Here is an 18381-nt window from a genome sequence, read left to right as displayed (position 1 = left end):
TCAGGTTTTTCTTGAAGCTCCTTCACTTGAAATCACTTGAAAAATTTGTATTCAAAATGCTTGGAAATATTTTGCCCTTCAGTTTTCAGGCTCTTCTTTTGTGGATCCAGCTCCCAGTTTAGACGTGGGAGGGAGACACATTCTCAACTTTTAAGATTAGGTTTAAATCGTTCCTTTTTCCTAAACCATATAGTTAGGGCTGGATCAGGTGACTCTGAATCCTCCCAGGCTTCTTGGGGTTTCTCATAATGCACTGGGCGCTTCTTCTTTACTTGCCTCTTTCTACTCTTAGTTATTATTAATTTCTGTCTTTTGCATCAGATGTCTGCACCTTCTGCCAGAGGTTTTTTTTTCATCTGACAGGGAATTTTTTCCTTCCCACTTTTGCCAAGTGCTTGATTGTTTTGGTTTTCTATTATTGTAGGGTTTTTATCTTAAAAAGCACCTTCAGGCAACGGTTGTTGTGGTTTTGCGCTATATAAAATTGAATTAAATGTGCTATTAAATAATAAATACACGGCTGCATTTTTTACAAGCACTACAAAACAGATGGGGAGATGTGTCCGGTTTGATGCTCAAAAGCTACTTATTTGGTGCCAGTTCTTTACAAAATGGTATATTTATATCAATAATTGTGCATCATTGTCAAATCTTTTGATCACTAGTTATCATTATTGTCTGAAAACATTTCTATATTACACTTAAAAGAAATGGAGAATGTTAAAAAGGAAACTATCAATACATTATTTGTTTATGGGAATAAACATTTAATACATTTGTATTAACCTCTGCTTTAAACCAACATCACCAATGATGATCCTCTACACTAGAGCAGGGCGATATGGCCAAAAATATTTATCACGATATATATATATGAAAATTTGCGATAACGATATAACTGACGATATAATTGATGCGAGACAAAATACAACTCCACAACATTACTAGCGCAAAAAGACAACCTTCCATTTATTTTCACTTAAACAAGAAGCTGTTTTTTATGTACATTAAAGCTTTATAAAAACGTAACAGTGCAAATGCAAATTCCTTGCTGAAAGTTTAACCAAAAGGCATTTCCAGTAGAAATGGGCTGACATATCCTGAGCATAACCATGTATAATATCCACTGAAGTTAAAAAGAGGTGCTTTGCAACATTAAACTGCAGTGTGCAGTACGTATTTTTCGGACCATAAGGTGCGCGGGATTATAAGGCACATTAATCGAAACAAAGCAGTCAGATAAATCAAACTTTATTAAACTCATTCTTCTTGCTTCCTCCACTTCTGTACCTTTGATTCATTAATGTTGAATTCTCTGGCAGCGGCTCTATTCCCATGTTGTTGCAGTATATTAATGACTAACCTCGTATTGTGGATGGATTATCTCAGTTGTTCTCCTGACTGAAATTTGGTCCGTTTACAGCATCCTGCCATGCGATTGCATTTGTCTCTAACCATGAGGAGCCTTCATGTTAACTTTTATAAGTGTAAAAGTGTTAGTGTTCGTCCTCCAGCTTCACTGTGTATGTTATGCTAACATAGCTGTGTCGCTAGCGATCACGTAGCACATCATTGTATACCAGCTAGCCCAACTTCAGTAACCCTACAAACGTCACTGCTGTTTAGTTTCCTGTCTTCATTTATGTTGGAAGTGATAGCAGAGCTGTACGTTTGAATTTTTTCAGAAATCTCTCAGTCAGAACATGCAATATCATGCTTAGGTAACTAGCGAAACTAGCGAGCTAACGTCCGCTAGCTTCCTGCTAACTTCTAACTCTGTTAAATGTAATAAATTTTGTTTTCATGGATGCCTGGAAGTTAAACTTCATAGATACACCTGGTAAAGCAGCAATTCTGATCGTTTTATTAAAGATGAAAGAATTTAGACAGTTTTTAAACTCTCAGTGATGCTGCAGTGTTCTTTTGACCTGAACGATACGGAGTTTAGGACCCAGATTACTCCCAGATTTAAGAGCATCTTAGTCCGACAAATACGACAATTGTTGTGTATCTGACGGACAAACACCAAACCAGTTCCACATCACTGAAGTTGCACCATTTTTACAAACCAAATCTGGTTCATCTGTTTCACTCAACAATCGGCCATGTGCATATGAAAACAAAGGCTCTGCGCATGCTCGTTTTACTCATATTCTATCGCGATATTTCATTTTCCTATCGTTGCCTAACATTATACCGGTATTACCGTGAACGGTATAATATGGCCCAGCCCTACTCTACACCATATTTGGGTCAGTTTCTTTTTTAAAATCTTTTGGGTTTTTTCAACATTGGGTTGTGCAGCATGACCTTATCCCCCAGAGTGAGAATGTCAGTGTTCTCTTCTAATGTCATGTTCTAAGGTGTCTGAGGGAGAACCTTCAGAGGAAATGATGTATGGCATCATCTCATGCCTATCTCAGAGCACACTGTAAAAAACACTGTACAAAAACTATTTTTTGTTCATCGCTTACCAAATTTGCCATGCTGAAACTTTATAGATAATAATACAGATAAGAGAGAAGCAAATAGGGAGAGATAATATATTGGGTTATTCTCACAAAGCCTCAAACATAAGATTGGCCAAATCAGCAAAAGCTTGTAATCTGTTCTTTAAACTTTTTGATCTTCTATATTCCTATTATTATAATGTAATATTTATTTTACTGGATGAAGTCTTGCACCATCTAGAGATTTTTCTTTAGATGCACTTGTGGTATCAATTTGAAGCTCCTACATTGCATTCTCCATTTATCATATTCAGAATTTAGGTGTCTACGCCACTGATGGGGTGATGACACCATCGGTCTTTTATGACGGAGGGGTAAAAAGTTGGCACTATTGAAAATACTGCTTGCCATGGCTATCTGTGGTAAGCAGACAAAATGCATGATATGTATCAATTCTCTCCTAAACAAATAAACCTTCTGAAAATATTGCAGACAAGTTCTGGATACACTACTATAAACTTAAACGCAAAAAGAAAAACACAAAAAAACTTCAAAAACTGAAAATGATTTGGATAATAAAATGAGAGAGTCAAAAATCAAAAGGAGGATCAACCACTGAGAAGAGTGAAAATGTAATAAAACATGGCCTTTGTATCATCTGCAAACTTAAAGTCTAAGTTGCTGGTGTCTCAGGATCAGACAAAGGCTACGTTCACACTGCAGGCAAAAGCGCAACAAATCCGCCATTTTTGATCCTATGCGACCCATTTCCGGTCATGGTATGACAGTTTGAACAGCACAAATCCAATATTTTCAAATCCGACCTGGGTCACTTTCGTATGTGGTACTGAATAGGGCTGGGTATCGTCACTGATTTCTAGAATCGATTCAATTCCGATTCACAAGGTCCCGAATCGATTCGATCCACGATTCGATTTAATTCGATTTAATTCGATTTGATTCGATTCTGGGAAATTTTGACAGTCAGAAATATTATAATTCGACTGGTGCGTAACAAGCAAGCGAATAATACAGAAAAGAGAGAGAGAGAGAGAGAGAGAGAGAGAGAGCTGTGCATGAAGTGTGATTTTTATCCTGAAAAGTCGGCAAAAGTCAGAGGGAATTCATGACGATGTTTATGTGAAGCGTGGTTTGGATCTTCTTTTGCTGCTGGTTCGGTCAATATTGTTTGGAGAGAGATAAAACTAACAGCCATATGATCAGCGCAAAAAGGCAAGGCAAGGCAAGGCAAATTTATTTGTATAGCACAATTCAACAACAAGGTGATTCAAAGTGCTTTACAGAGACATTAGAAATAAAAAAAAAATAAAAAGCATGATTTAAAATTGATTAAAACAAGCAAACAAACAAACTAAACACACACATTTCACACCTGTTCGCGCGATCTGAACCCTTATCGTAAGGGGAGCTACCAGTCCTTCTGTGGACGAGCTACTTTCTACTTTAAATTCCCTGAATTTAAAATACTCTCTAGACCCAGTCTAGACCCAGTTGGGGAGCTACCCAGAGCTCTAATCCCACACCTGTTCGCGCAATCTGAACCCTTATCGAAAGGGGAGCTACCAGTCCTTCTGTGGACGAGCTACTTTCTATTTTAAATTCCCTGAATTTAAAATACTCTCTAGACCAAGTTGGGGAGCTAAAAAAAGGGCGTAAACACACAGCGCGGACCCGCGGATCAGAATCAGCGAGCTGTCGGCTTTCAGCCCCGACTGTCAGCTGAGAAAGGCGACATCTCACTGATTCTGATCCGTCGGCGCTGTGTGTTTACGTCTTTGTGCAGAAGCCGTGTACCTGCTCTCATTTACTGTCTTAGCTGTTTGGTGGTTGTTGAACTTTTGTGATCTTTCACCTGAGATTCTGGCATTTCGGGCAAAATAAATTAATATTAAAAAATCGATTCAGGATTTTAATGAATCGATTTTACGTTATCCAAGCCAGAATCGATTTTAATCGATAAATCGATTATAAAAACCCACCCCTAGTACTGAATCCGATACATATCTGATGTTTTAGAAAGCAACTGCTGTTTGAATGGTCATGTCGCATTAAATCCGTCCTTTATGTTACTGACACAAGACAGAAGCCAATTATCAGCGCCGGAGAAGACAAATGAGAAAGCATGGCGGCGGAAACTGGAGACGGAGCAAGTCAATGGACAGAAACTGAGGTTTTGGACTTGATTAACATATGGGGGAAAAAAAAAACATATGGGGAGACAATTCTATTCAAGCTAAATGACTCCGTGTCCATATAAACCTCTGAGGTAGCAGCCACTGCTCCAAACAAGGCTATTGTTAAAGCACGGACTTTTTTCTCAGTGTCCTTCTTTCTCTAATTAATTTGTCAAAATTCTGTCGGTTACAACACCTACTAGCTCTGTAGCCACCATTTTTACTTCTGTAAACAGAGCGGGTTGTGTGTGACGTCTTCTTTTCCTCATGTGGGCCGCTTTGAGGGCCGTGAACCGTTCACACTAGCGCGCGTTTGCTGTCACATTTTATTTGTAGTGTGAACAACCAGACAAAAAAAAAATCGGATTTGATCAAAAAACCGAAATAGACCTTTTAGTGGGTCTTGGATGAGTTTTGAACCACTAATTTGTATTCTTTCTGCAGAATGCTGGTTTTACTGAAGTGAACTCCCTGCATCTTTGTATACACAGTAAATTATAGTGCATTGTTAGTATATCACCCTGTGATTGGGACATCACAACAATTTGCCTCATTAAGTAAATCTGACTATCATATAAAACTTAAATTCCTCTTATTTTCCTTTATTAATCTGCCGTGTAACTCATTTCCTTCTCTATGTTCAGCATTTCTATGACTGCAGAAAAATTTCCTCCATCCATCAGTTATCCCAGCTAACCTGAAGTAAAAATTATGGTTATCCTAAAGACTGCAATACAACAAAGTACATTACTAATGAAAACTGATTATACAGAAACTTAAGCACATTTTTATCAGTTAATATAGATCATAATCTCGAGGTTATATAGCATTCTGTCCTTCATCCAGCAACTACTCAAGAAGTAGTTTTTATTCCAGCATTACAATGTTCAGAGTTCAGCGGGTCATTTAACAAAAAACAAACAAACACAAAGAAAACCTCTAAATTTATCACCAGGTTATGGCATGAAATGGAAAATGCAGCTATAACGAACATGATCGACTCCACTTTGTTTATTATGCTGATGGTTTTAATGAATGTTTGGTTAGCCAGTTAAAAGGAAGAATTCTTACTTTGAGTTATCGATTATGTCACTAGTTAGCGAACAAACTAATGTAAGTCTATTAGCCACAACCAACCAACCGCATGACGTCATGTTGTGGCGTTGTACTGACAGAAGATGGCGCTATGCATGTTTTTCAAACTTTAACTTCGGGCACTGATTTCTTAAATCCAGCGTCACAGACACTGTTCATTTTTGAGAGCAGAGCTTAAGGGTGTATATTAGCCTGTATGTGTGGAGCATTTCATGTTCCCTTTAAGGTTGGTAGTTCGATCTCTAGCTGCTCCAGTCTCCATTCTGCATGCCAAATATCCTTGGGCAATGTTTGAATGCATGAATGTTAGCTAGAAAGCACTTAGGTGTAGATAAAATTGCTTGTATGAATGTTTGTAAATGGGTGAATGAAGTGTGTTGTTTAAAGTGCTTTGAGTCTAGAGTAGAAAAGGTGCCACTGAGGTGCCATTTCAGGACATAACACAATTCACTGATCATATTAACTCGGTTGAAAAAGACATCAACCCATTTCCTTGCAGATGTATTCAGGTCTACTGTGTGTCAGCCGCAATGAACTAAGAAAAAGACATGGGTCTACTTACAGCTCCAAAAGCGGCAGATGTTCAAAGATCTGCCAGGACAACGTGGTCAACATGGGGTTCTTGGACAGGTTTCTAAGAAAGAGAACAAGAAAGTAACAGAGAGTGTCAGAAACCTCACTTCAACGTGACAATAAAAGCTCATGGATGTTAGGTTTTCTACATGATGTTTTGTAATGAGTGCAAAACACGAGGGAAAAGTGAAATTCATAAAAGAGCAGAATTCCACTTAGGGTGTTTAGTCAGTTTAAATCGACTCTGGTTCATTTTCCCACTTAATGAAAGTTGTTTGAGCAGATGTGAACAGTAATAGTGTTTCTGACCACTGGTATACCACAACTGTACCCTTTCAACAGCTACCAAACGTTAAAGGACCTAGCTTGTATGAGCCTTATGGGATATTTATATAAAGATCCTCCAGCCTCAAATGGTATTACCCTTCAAGGACCTGCAGTTCAGAAAAGCGCCCCTCAGACAGCCAAACCCATCTGTTCTCTGATTCGATAGTTAAATTTGTGATTGACATGACATTGACCAATCAGCTGAAAGGAAGAAAAATCGGGTCAAAATCCATACTTGTAAGTTGAAACCTGAGTGCAGCGTTTCACACGTATTTTTTGGCTATGTCCACACACAAATCTTTTTTACGCACACACAAATTCTTTTTACACATATAAATCCTGATTTACAAGTACAAAATATTTATGACCACAATTTGAGCCCATAGCACTCCCTCACAACTATAGGAATAAGCCCAGGTTTCTCTTCAGTGCTGCAAAGAGGCTGACAAGGAATCAGAGCTCTGTTTAGCCGAGTATTCCTTTAACTTGAAATAGGCAAGGCAAGGCAAGGCAAATTTATTTGTATAGCACAATTCAACAACAAGGTGATTCAAAGTGCTTTACAGAGACATTAGAAACAAAAACAAATAAAAAGCATGATTTAAAATTGATTAAAACAAGCAAACAAACAAACTAACTAAACACACACATTTCACACCTGTTCGCGCGATCTGAACCCTTATCGCAAGGGGAGCTACCAGTCCTTCTGTGGACGAGCTACTTTCTATTTTAAATTCCCTGAATTTAAAGTACTCTCTAGACCCAGTCTAGACCCAGTTGGGGAGCTACCCAGAGCAATAGTGAGGACTTCACAAATTTCTTCATAATTAACCATAAAGAACCAACCATTCCTCAGATACATCATTAGGTACAACCACTTTTAAAATAAAGAACTGCTGATATTTACTTGTATTGTCTTTCCTCAGTGATTTTTCAGTCACTTCAATTACTTCCTCCAAACCATTAACATATCTACTTGACTCCAGATCCTACCATTAATTCATTCTTTAATCTGAAATATGATCAATCTTTATAGAGATCTGTATCACATGCTTTTAAGGTTGCAATAATTACACCACTTTTTTAAAAAGCAAAGGCTTTTTAAATTAACTGATCATCTACAAAAGAGCAGTTTATTCAAAGAGTTACATTCAGCATTTAGAGTTTACCACAGCTGCATGTTCTCCTTAAATTGCTGGCTGCCTTCTTATGGCTTCTTATCTTCTTATGGCTCAGTGTGTGAAGAGGACTCTCCATGTACGTGAACAAACCAAGGATAATTATGGAGTTCCACAGGGTTCTGTGCTAGGACTAGTTCTGTTTACATTATACATGCTTCCCTTACGCAGTATCATTAAAAGTTATAGCATAACATTTTCACTGCTGTGCAGATGACACATAACTTTATCTATCCATGAAGCCAGATAACACACACCAATTAGTTAAACTGCAGGAATGTCTTCTTGAAGACATAAAGACACAGATGACCTCTAATTTTCTGCTTCTGGCTGTCCCTCCCCAACCCTGGTTCTACAGGAGGTTTTTTCTTGTTAAAATGTACTTTTTCCTTCCCTCTGTCACCAAAGCACTTGCTCAAAGGGGGTATATGACTTTTGGGGTTCTGTCTGTTTTCTTTGTATTATTGTAGTGTCTTAACCTTCAAATATAAAGTGCCTTGAAGCAACTGTTGTTGTGACTCGCTGCTATATAAATAAAATTGAACTCAGTTGAAAACAAATACTAGTGAGCTTATGGTCAATGTACTAATTGATTACTTGTCCTGACCTCCTTTGATAGAACACAGAACAGGTATTTAAATAATCACCCTGCAGTGGTTTGAATCTCATTTATCTGCTTCCATAAGAAAACTGTGAAAACAGCAACACACACACACACACACACACATCAGATGTTCTGCAGTATGTTCTTGCTTTCATCTGAACTTTTGTATAGTGATAGGATTAAAGCAGCTGATAGTGCTTTGTCCTTTTCAGCTGAGAAATTAGAGGGTGGAAGAAAACACAGAGAAGGAAAAAAACAGAAAGAGGAACAAAAAAATTTGGAGGAGAGGAAGAAAAATTTATTAGAAAAGCGAAGCTGACGCTTTGAAGAAGAGACTACCACTCACACCACAAGCAGTGATGAAGAATATGTAGCCCACTGAATGCACACTACTGGTCAAAAGTTTTAGAACACCCCAATTGTTCCAGTTTTTAATTGAAATTTAGACAGTTTAAGATTTCATTACACTCTGAAATGAAAGCATAGTACAAATAAGCAATTTGAGTTAAAAAGAGAAATTGTGGAATAAATTTATAGACCAAAATGTATTCTAAACCACCTTTGGCAGATTTAACAGCTGCACACACCCGTGGCATTCTTTCTACAATAGAAATAAATATTCAATATTAACATTAATAAAACTATTAGTAATAACAAATATTATTAAGAAATTTCTTCCCATATCTTTTGCAGAAATTCCCATAATTGTGTGGCACTTGTAGGTTGCTTTGCTTTCACTCTTCTGTCCAGTTCATCCCAAACCAGTTTGATGGGGTTTAAGTCTGGAGACTGTGCTGGTCACTCCATGTTTTCAACTGACTGTCTTGTTCTTTTTTTTCCTAAGGTAGTTCTGGCATAGACTTATGTTTTGGGTCATTATCTTGCTGTAGGATGACCCCTGATCAATTAGGCGCATATCAGAGGGTATTGCATGGCGCTGCAGAATGCTGTGGTAGCTGTTTTGGTTCAGTGATCCTCTCACTCTGTACAAGTCAACGACCCTGGATCCAGCAAAACAGCCCCAGACCGTCACACTTCCTCCTCCATGTTGGACAGTTGATGCCACACACTGTGGAACCATCCTTTCGTCTACTCTACGGCGTACAAAGATCCTGAGTGATGAACCAAAGATTTCAGATTTTGATTCATCAGTCCGTAATACCTTCTTCCAGACTTGAGTAGTCCAATGATGGTGTTTAATGGCCCAGAAAAGCCTCTTTGTCTTATTCTGACATCTTAGCAATGGCTTTCTTGCTGCAACTCATCCTGTCAAACCTGCAGCTCAAAGTCTTCTCTTGACAGTTGACAATGAAACTTGCTCACTACGACCTCTATTAAGCTGTGCTTGAAGCTGTTGTGCTTTGAGCCACCTGTTAACTCTCAAAAACTCACCCTCTGATTCAGTTTCTTTTCCTTTTTATGGTGAAGGAAACTGGAATCACTGACACCTTGACTTTCTTTGCAATTTCTCTGTAGGAAAGACCTGCATTTATAAGTGTTATGATGGTCTGTCTCTCTTTCATTGTTAATTGCCTTTTTCTTGTCATTTTTGTAGCAACACAGAGAACTATTGTTCTGCAGTACAATAATGTTCCATTGATACTAATGAGGGTATGCTGCAACAGTGTGTTCCAACATAAACCCTTATGCAGACAGAGGGGGTGGTAAGTAATCCTGAAAAGTTGGAACACCTGTAGGAATTAGTAGCACCAGCTTTCAAGACTTGATAAACCTTCATAGCTGCAGAACAGCTTTACATTGTTGACCCATTTTGTGTTCGTTGAAAAAAGCTTTTTTGTATAATTCTGAAATGTAGATTATTTTTCAGTTTTAGGTAACCTTAGCTTATTTTTTTCAATCTCTGGCAGTTCACCACTTACATTTGTACCATTTCAAGCTATCCATTGGACAAACCTGCTGTTGAGGACTGCGCTTGAATATTCCCAGTACATTTATCTGACAGCTGTAGCTTTTAGCTAATTCTAATCACCAAAAGAAATATAATTCTCCATCTTCTCCAGCAAAGTTCTAGGTGCAGCAAAACTTTTCATTTCAGATTCTGTGAGAGTAAATGAAGTGCACATGACAATTAGCTTTCTTAAATGGGATTCAGTTTTAAGTGTCATCAACTTGTCCATTTCCTGCTACAACAAACCAAAATGCCCACTGCTCACAAACAATAAACTCTGTTTTTCTCTTCTGTGGTCACAAATTCTTTGATTTTGTTCTATTTGTTCCTCTCCTCTTCTTTCAGCTGGTGATGTAAGAGTGTTTATTATTCATAGCTGCTGAGATCCAATACCTCATCAGTATTCCACTCAGGATTGGGAGAGAAAAAGCATGCAAGAAATATAAAATACATATTTTTTTATGTAATTTCTGATGAGTCTTTAATGCTGTTTGACAAACAGCATTAAAGAGTCGAAATGTGATCTTTGGATGTATTTTGCTGTACCCAGTGATTCACAATAGAGGTAAAAATAGAAAATATAGTGATGATAAAAATCCAGGTCTCATTTTATAAAACCCTCCTTATTCCTGTCAGCCTTTCTCTATACAAACCAGTAATCACAGATCTTACTGGCAGCATTTCCTGCTTTAAAATAATTTAGAGCATAAAAATTACATGAAATTAGAAAAAAAAAAGTATTTCACTCACAGTACTGCACACACTACCACAGTGTCATAATCACTACAACTGATCATATAAGACTAATATTCTACCATTCTCAAATTTCTGTTTGTACTAACGACCATTGTGTTGCATGTCATGCACTCTGAGGATGGTGGGACTACAGATTTATCTTCAACCTTCTTAACACACACACACACACACACACACACTAATTTATATTGCTCAAGAACATAAGTGTGTGATGGTAAAGTGCAAACTGCATCCAGCTAGCCAAGAACCCAGACTGATATTAAAGCCGAGTGAATGCTGACCTCAGCCCAGCAGTCTGACCCTGACCTTTAACAAATAACAAGGGGTTAAACAGTCTGTCTTTCTAACTGTTCATGTTTCTAAAGTAGAATCGCTGTGGCTGTCAGCTTTGTGTTCATGCGTAAATACTAAGAGAAAGAGTATGTGTCTTCATAGTATAGGGATTTGTGTTGGTATGTGGGACGATAGTCTGTAGGTTTATATTATAAAATGGTAAATATGTTTCAGGTCATTTTACAAAGGAACAAGAAAGTAATGTAATATGTAACAAATTACTTTCTTTGGAGAGTAATAATTACTGTAACGAGTAATGTGCAATAGATTACTTTTTTGAGTAATGACCTTAACACTGATCACAACAAAAATGGGAAATGCCTCCGACATGCACAAACATTTGTCCACACAGCATGCAATTCCTTGGCGAAACCAAACAGCCACTCCTTAAACCATTTGATTTTAGAACTGAAGCAGCCTCTTGGATGAGAGGTGAAACATCTTCACAAAACTTTAAAAAGTCCAGTTGCTTTCTTTCCAAGCTCCTGAGACATAAATAAGGACAGCTGTAATATTAATGTATCTACATGTGATCTACATCTGAATCTGTGATGGGAGTTTATGGGTAGTGGAATCAGTGCAACACTCCTATACTCATGGATCCATGGATGACTGCATATATTACAGTAATGCATATCTGTAGTGACTGTAGTGAAATCTTATCTGAGTACAATACTAAACACAAGCACTGGTGATTAGTATGTGCTATTTTCAGAAGTGACAGATGTGAAATGACAGGTGTTGTTGCGGTCAGTCATTCACTCTGTCTGTGACACAATACTGAGTGTGTGGTTGTTTCATGTGTCAGTCTAAGTTCTGTCTGTTCTGCTCACCAAACCACTAATTGTGCTTCAGTTTTAATAGAGTTCCCTGCTTGTAAACACTAAAAAAACTTTAAAGGGACACAATGTTTATTTCCATTAATACACTCTGCTACTAGTTTATTAGGTTTTTTTATCAGTCCAATTCAAAAGTGTCCTGTGTTACTCTGTTAAAGAGACAGTCGATATGTGCAGGGTGCAGCATGGACAGGACAAAGGGTTTGTATGTGCCCAAAAACGGTAAGTGTTTCAGTATCAGTATTATCAATCAAGTTTTTGTGTGTGTGTGTGTGTGTGTGTGTGTGTGTGTGTGTGTGTGTGTGTGTGTGTGTGTGTGTGTGTATACTCACATGTAGCGCAGGTGTGGGTTCTTGGAGAAAACGCGAGCCTGGATCGTATGTAGGTTGCTCCTCATAATGGTTCTACCACACACACACACAGACAAAGAAGAGAGAAAGCACTTTGAATAACTTTCAGCTCTGTTACTCTGACAAACAGACAATTAAAAATGAATGAACGAATGAGCAGATAACAACTTAACAACTCGAGACGATTTATAGTTGGATCAAAATCAGGTCAACTACACAACAAATGTGAAAATCAGTGAAAGTATATTATTATTAGAACTTATTATCCCACTTCTGACAGTGAGTTTCTTGCTTGAAACAGCGCCAATGAATGGATTATTTTCCATTTTTGCTCGTAGTACATCTGTATATTTGCTCTCTGCTTAACTTATATACAGTGGCTTGCAAAAGTATTCGGCCCCCTTGAACTTTTCTGCATTTTGTCACATTACAGCCACAAACATGAATCAATTTTATTGGAATTACATGTGAAAGACCAACACAAAGTGGTGTACACGTGAGAAGTGGAATGAAAATCATACATGATTCCAAACATTTTTTACAAATAAATAACTGAAAAGTGGGGTGTGCGTAATTCCAATAACATTGATTCATGTTTGTGGCTGTAATGTGACAAAATATGGGAAAGTTCAAGGGGGCCAAATACTTTTGCAAGCCACTGTATATGTCATGTGAAAGTGTATGAAGAGAGCTGCACAACAACCAACATTTAGCATATACCTGTAGAAGCAAAAGATTTCAGCCAATTCTGGTCCACTTTAAATCCGGAGGGGAAAGTAGGCTGTGCGAGTTAATAAGCAGCACTGCCCAACCGTTGAGGCAGCAGTAAATCTGACAATTTTTAAAGGTCAATGGCCAACAACTAGCACATTTTGCTACTCAGACTCTTTCACCTGTACTGTAACAAATGTTATTTACAACATTTAAAGAAATAAGTTTGGTCTCAAGAAAAGTGAGGCCAAAATTAAGAAAGGTGTTGTTGCTGGTTCTAAAAATCCATGATCTGATATTTAATGATGAGTTAAAAAGGAAACTCAAGTCAACTGAATGAGTGGCATGGGAAGGATTCATACAGGTTGTCAATCAGAGCACACAATTACAAAGAGCTTTGGATAACATGAAAGCACATCAGCTAATGAGTGACAGAATGTCAGTGAAGATGCACTTTTTGAAATCACACTTTGACTTTCTTCCACCAAATCTGGGCGATGTCAGTGATGAGCTAAGGCAAAGATTTCATCAAGATACGAAGGTGATCGAAAGTAAGTGATTTTGGTTTTTTTGGAGATCTTTGCTATTCCACAGTGTTAAGCGCACTAATTAATAAACTAAACAGATTTACAACAATTTGCTCACCTAGAACATGCTGAAAATCATTTAATAGGAAATTATATATCAGCACAGTATTATGTATGTCTGTGAAATAAAGCTATAATAGAGGCTATTTAGTGTTTTCTATGAGAAACATTAATGGAAATGGTTGTAGAGTAATAGCCTCCAGAGAACCAGCCTATTCATTGATGTCCTCTGTGATGGACATTTGTTTTCGTTCTCTATCGTTTGACTTATTTGAGCTACTCTACTAAGTCTTGATGTACTAAAAAGAGTACAACCTGGGCTTTCCATTGATTTCTCATGTGTTTGTGTGGCCTCTATTAGATCCAAAGAGAAAGGAAATCACAACAAAAGTTCAATGGAAAGATTCTTTTTTCCACGGTTCTGAGGAGGAAAGTCCAAACGATAGTGAGCCTTTCTAATATTTCCCTAGAAGTGCCTCTTAGTCCTTAACCAAACTCTTAATACATGTTAAGATACACACTGATTTTAGACAGCAGTATGTCATTTTGAACTCAAAAGCATACAGGAGTTATGGCAGCTGGGATGAAACAAATCTCATCTATAACTTGCATCTTGTTGTGGAGACAACAAATGTTTAGCATAACAAGAAGAGAAAAGAAAGAAATGGAGGATGATAAAAGAAAAAAATTGACTGGTCAGAGATGCACAGAAAGAACAGAGCAGCTGTGTCTCTTGTTTGGAAGTTTTATGGTTCATTAAAAAACAAGTATGATTTGAGTACCAGTATACCCCAGTGGGTTGAGCAGCCGACCCAAATGCTGAACGGCTACTGCAGATCTGATTCCCCATGCCAGGACATTCCCTGCGGATCATTTCACTTGCTCCCTGTCCATCCTTTCCTGTCTGCACTATTGTCCTGCCAAAAAAATAAATGAAAATTTAAGGCCAAAATTGAATCTTAAAAAAAGCTGTAACTATAGTAACCTATTGCTAGTAAATCATAATGATTTAACAAAGTGAAGAAAAATTCGATGTGGAGGCCAGTGAAAAGCTGCTCTGTTGTTTGTTTTAAGGCACAGTAAAGCCACATTTTAGGTGTGGCCAAGTGACAAAGGGTTTTTGGTTTGGTGGCCTCAGGATCACCTCTATTTTGGGCGGATGATGTAGCTCTTCCGGCTTCATCAGGTGCTTGCAATGGTATTGGTTGAAACCAACAGTGAAGCAAAATGACTGTACAAAAGATGGACGACCTGGCTCCACTTCCTCCCACTATGCAAAATTGAAGCCAATATGTATTGCTCCAGGGGACTGTCATCTTATATAAGCTCAAAGATATAAAATGATCACTTTTTAATCCTAGTACAGCATCGAGTCAGTCAAACTTCTGGGATGTTGATCTGGTAAGTTAATTGGCAGAGGGGGGTGTTGATTGGTTTCAGCTTCGTTGGTATAAATTAAATTAAAGATGCACTAGAGAAGAAACAATAAGAGAACCGTGGAGCCTGACTGGCATTTGCCATAGAGTACCAGAATTGGCGGGTCCACTACTGGCACCCTGTGCTTTTCACAGATGAGAACAGGTTCACCCTGAGCACATCTGCGGTTAACATTATGCTGCCTGTAACATTGTTCAGCATGACCGGTTTGGTGGTGGGTCAGCAACGGTCTGGGAAGACATGTCCATGGAGGGACACACAGACCTCTACAGGCACCCTGACTGCCATTAGGTATGAGGATGAAATCCCTGGACCCTCTGTCAGAACCGACACTGCTGCAGCGTCGCAGTGCAGTGAGTCAAAATCACTCAAATGCTCATGCTTTCCCATTTTTTTCTGTTCTTAACACATCAACTTTGAGCACAAAATCTTCATTTGCTCTCTCATAGGATGTCAACAGTTCTACAAAAATTTGGATTTGGTTCATTCTTCATGTATTGGATCAAAACACTAAGCAGTTCTCAAAATGCACGTGTTAGGACAAATGACCTTACTTTCCAAAGCTTCAATCTAAAGAGGGACACCAGACAGCGCTGTCTGCTTTCAACCTCAGTTTTAGTCATTTTCATCAAACTACTGTTATGGAAAAATTCTAGTTTATCCTCACATTTAGATTTATATGTTTAGAATCTTACTGTATGATTTTTGTATAAACCTTTGCCTGCTTAAGATGAAGCAAGTGTGTGTCAGTATGACCTCACAAAGAACTGCTTAGCTACGCCTAACGATATTGTGGAAGGACGAAACTCCCAAGATGACCGGTGTCAGGAGCTTCCTGGGAAAAGATAGTGGCAGTTGCTCTCTGCCCAGCAACAGCCCGTGGGACAGAAACCTGTTGTAACTAAAAAGATGCAGAGAGTTGTGTGTGGAGGGGTATAAAAGAGGAGCTGAGACATCCCAAGGGCAGAGCTGGCATGACTGTGAACTGTGATGGTTGATGTGTGTGTTGGCTCTCCTGCGCAGTAATAAATAGCTTGATCACAGCTCTTTCCATGTTGCAGACTTTATTTACAAAATTCCATGACACTACTAGCAGCAGCAATCCGACAAAATGTAGATATAAATAGATACAGACCACAAGATAAGCCTGTATGCTGATGATGCATTACTGTTCCTTGGGAACTCACAAACCTCTCTTCTGAAGACAATCACACTCATAGATAAGTTCTCATCCATGTCAGACTACTCCATTAACTCAACAGTTCTGCCTCTGAACTGTAAATTTCAGAAGACCTCCATCACTACACTACAGTCGGGCAACATTAGGTATTTAGGTATAATTTTTTCCACCAGCCTCTCGGTATGATTGAACCATATCCCTCTAGTAGAAATGGTAGAAGATAATCTCACGTTTTGGAAAACTTTACCTATAGCACTCGATGATCAGTCGTCACAATTAAAATCTGCCTAAAATAAACTACTTGTTCTCACTGATCCCTAACAAACCATTTACTGCCTGGTTTAAGACACTGGACTCAAACATCTCAAGTTTGAAAACTCTACAAAAGCCAAAACACAATGGTGGTTTAAAACTACCAAATTCTTATTATTATTTCTTATCCAATAGATTGCTTATATGCTTCAAAATGCATCAAATCAAGCTCGCTAGGTAGCCCATGGCTGGACCTAGGACAAGCACTCTGTGGAAAAGTAAAAATCTCTAATCTGCTTTTCATAAGGCATAAACCTTTCACCATGGAACGAGAAAGGGATAAAACACATAGGAAATGTTATTCAAGGGGAAAACTTTAATGCCATTTCATTTAATTTCAGGAACTCTCATCAAGACATGGAATCAGCAACACTAAGTTTCTTGATTATCAGCAACTGAAATGTATCACACAGGAAAGATTTAATCCCGATCAACTGAACTTAGAAATACCTACTTTGGTAACAGAATTTTTACATTTCTGTATATCAAAATTTGTAATAAAAGCTTACTGTATATAGTAAGTTTTTATTAAAAAATGATGATTCAATCTTCCGACTACAAAGTGAGAGTGATATCTTTCCGTCAATCCAAATCACAACTTCTGAACACAAATACGCTTAAATACATTCAAAATGACTAAAAGCCCTTCTTACAACTTATACAATGTACTTGTACAAATATGCAATATACAAAGATGACCACTGCTGGGACTGGTGTCACACCTGTCTCCTCTATTTTAATAGCATTCTAGTTTTTCACACAGTCATGCTCACTATTTACAACTCATACACTCACTCAGTATAGAGCGAATGAGCTAAACAATTTCTTTAGCAGGCTTAGTTCACAGAGATGGTCCTGTACCACAATGCTGTAAAATACTCAGTTTAGCATCAACTACCAGGCTGCAGTCCATGAAAAATTCTCACTTCACATTACCCTATTTTGTAGTCAACTGCCTATCAGATGTAATTACTCAGTTGAATTTAACCAATGACTACACCCTGTAATACAATAACTTGTGGAGCTGGTGGACTTTCAGCATGTCACATCGCAAAGGAATTTTGCTCACTCTTTTTTTAATATGTAGCTCCTTGTTGTTTTCCTTTCTATTTTAAAAATTAAGGATTTTGCTTTAATTTATTTTGAAAAACTTTAGCTATTTCTGATACCAACAGAACAATTGCACGTGGAGGAAACACATCTATTACCTATTGTTGGAAGAAAAATAACTATAAAGCTATGCAGGTTACTTTAAGTTTGTTTTCCTATTGAAATTCTAATACCATGATAGTGAAAGAATGTTTATGTCATTAGTCTACCTGTATTTATGGAAGTAAATCTAATTACAATTAAATATCTAATTGAATGGAATCAGTGAAATAAAGTCCTAATAGCTTTGACAATAGTAAAAGTAAAAAACAAAGAAAAGCTGGTTTAAGTAAGTCACCAGCAATTGGGGTGAAAGCAAACCAACCTATTCATGCACTGTTAAATGCTGTTTTCCTCGACGCCCTCTCTTACCTAGATTTGAAATAAATGACAAAG

The 18381-nt window shown here is 37.8% G+C and overlaps 1 protein-coding gene across 3 annotated transcripts in view; it reads right to left on the bottom strand.

The window, feature by feature from the left end:
- The window catches only part of ntrk3a (neurotrophic tyrosine kinase, receptor, type 3a), a 97344-nt gene that overhangs the window by 57014 nt on the left and 21949 nt on the right, over positions 1-18381 (bottom strand). For 2 of the 3 annotated variants that reach the window (XM_085462727.1, XM_085462730.1), the window contains exons 3-4: positions 12592-12663; positions 6303-6374 (exon numbers count right to left, since the gene is read on the bottom strand). In XM_085462727.1, coding sequence (XP_085318853.1) covers positions 6303-6374; positions 12592-12663 — 144 coding nt within the window. Of the gene's footprint in view, positions 1-6302; positions 6375-12591; positions 12664-14689; positions 14803-18381 lie in introns of those variants that run through there. The other variant, XM_085462729.1, reaches the window with a different exon arrangement.

This window comes from Copadichromis virginalis, linkage group LG7 (genome assembly GCF_057382275.1).
Source record: "Copadichromis virginalis isolate Kocher_CV1m ecotype Utaka linkage group LG7, C_Virginalis_male_GT1.1, whole genome shotgun sequence".
In the NCBI taxonomy this organism is placed as follows: Eukaryota; Metazoa; Chordata; class Actinopteri; order Cichliformes; family Cichlidae; genus Copadichromis; species Copadichromis virginalis.
Note: the sequence above shows the minus strand (reverse complement) of the source record. Positions and strands in the feature narration are given on the sequence as shown.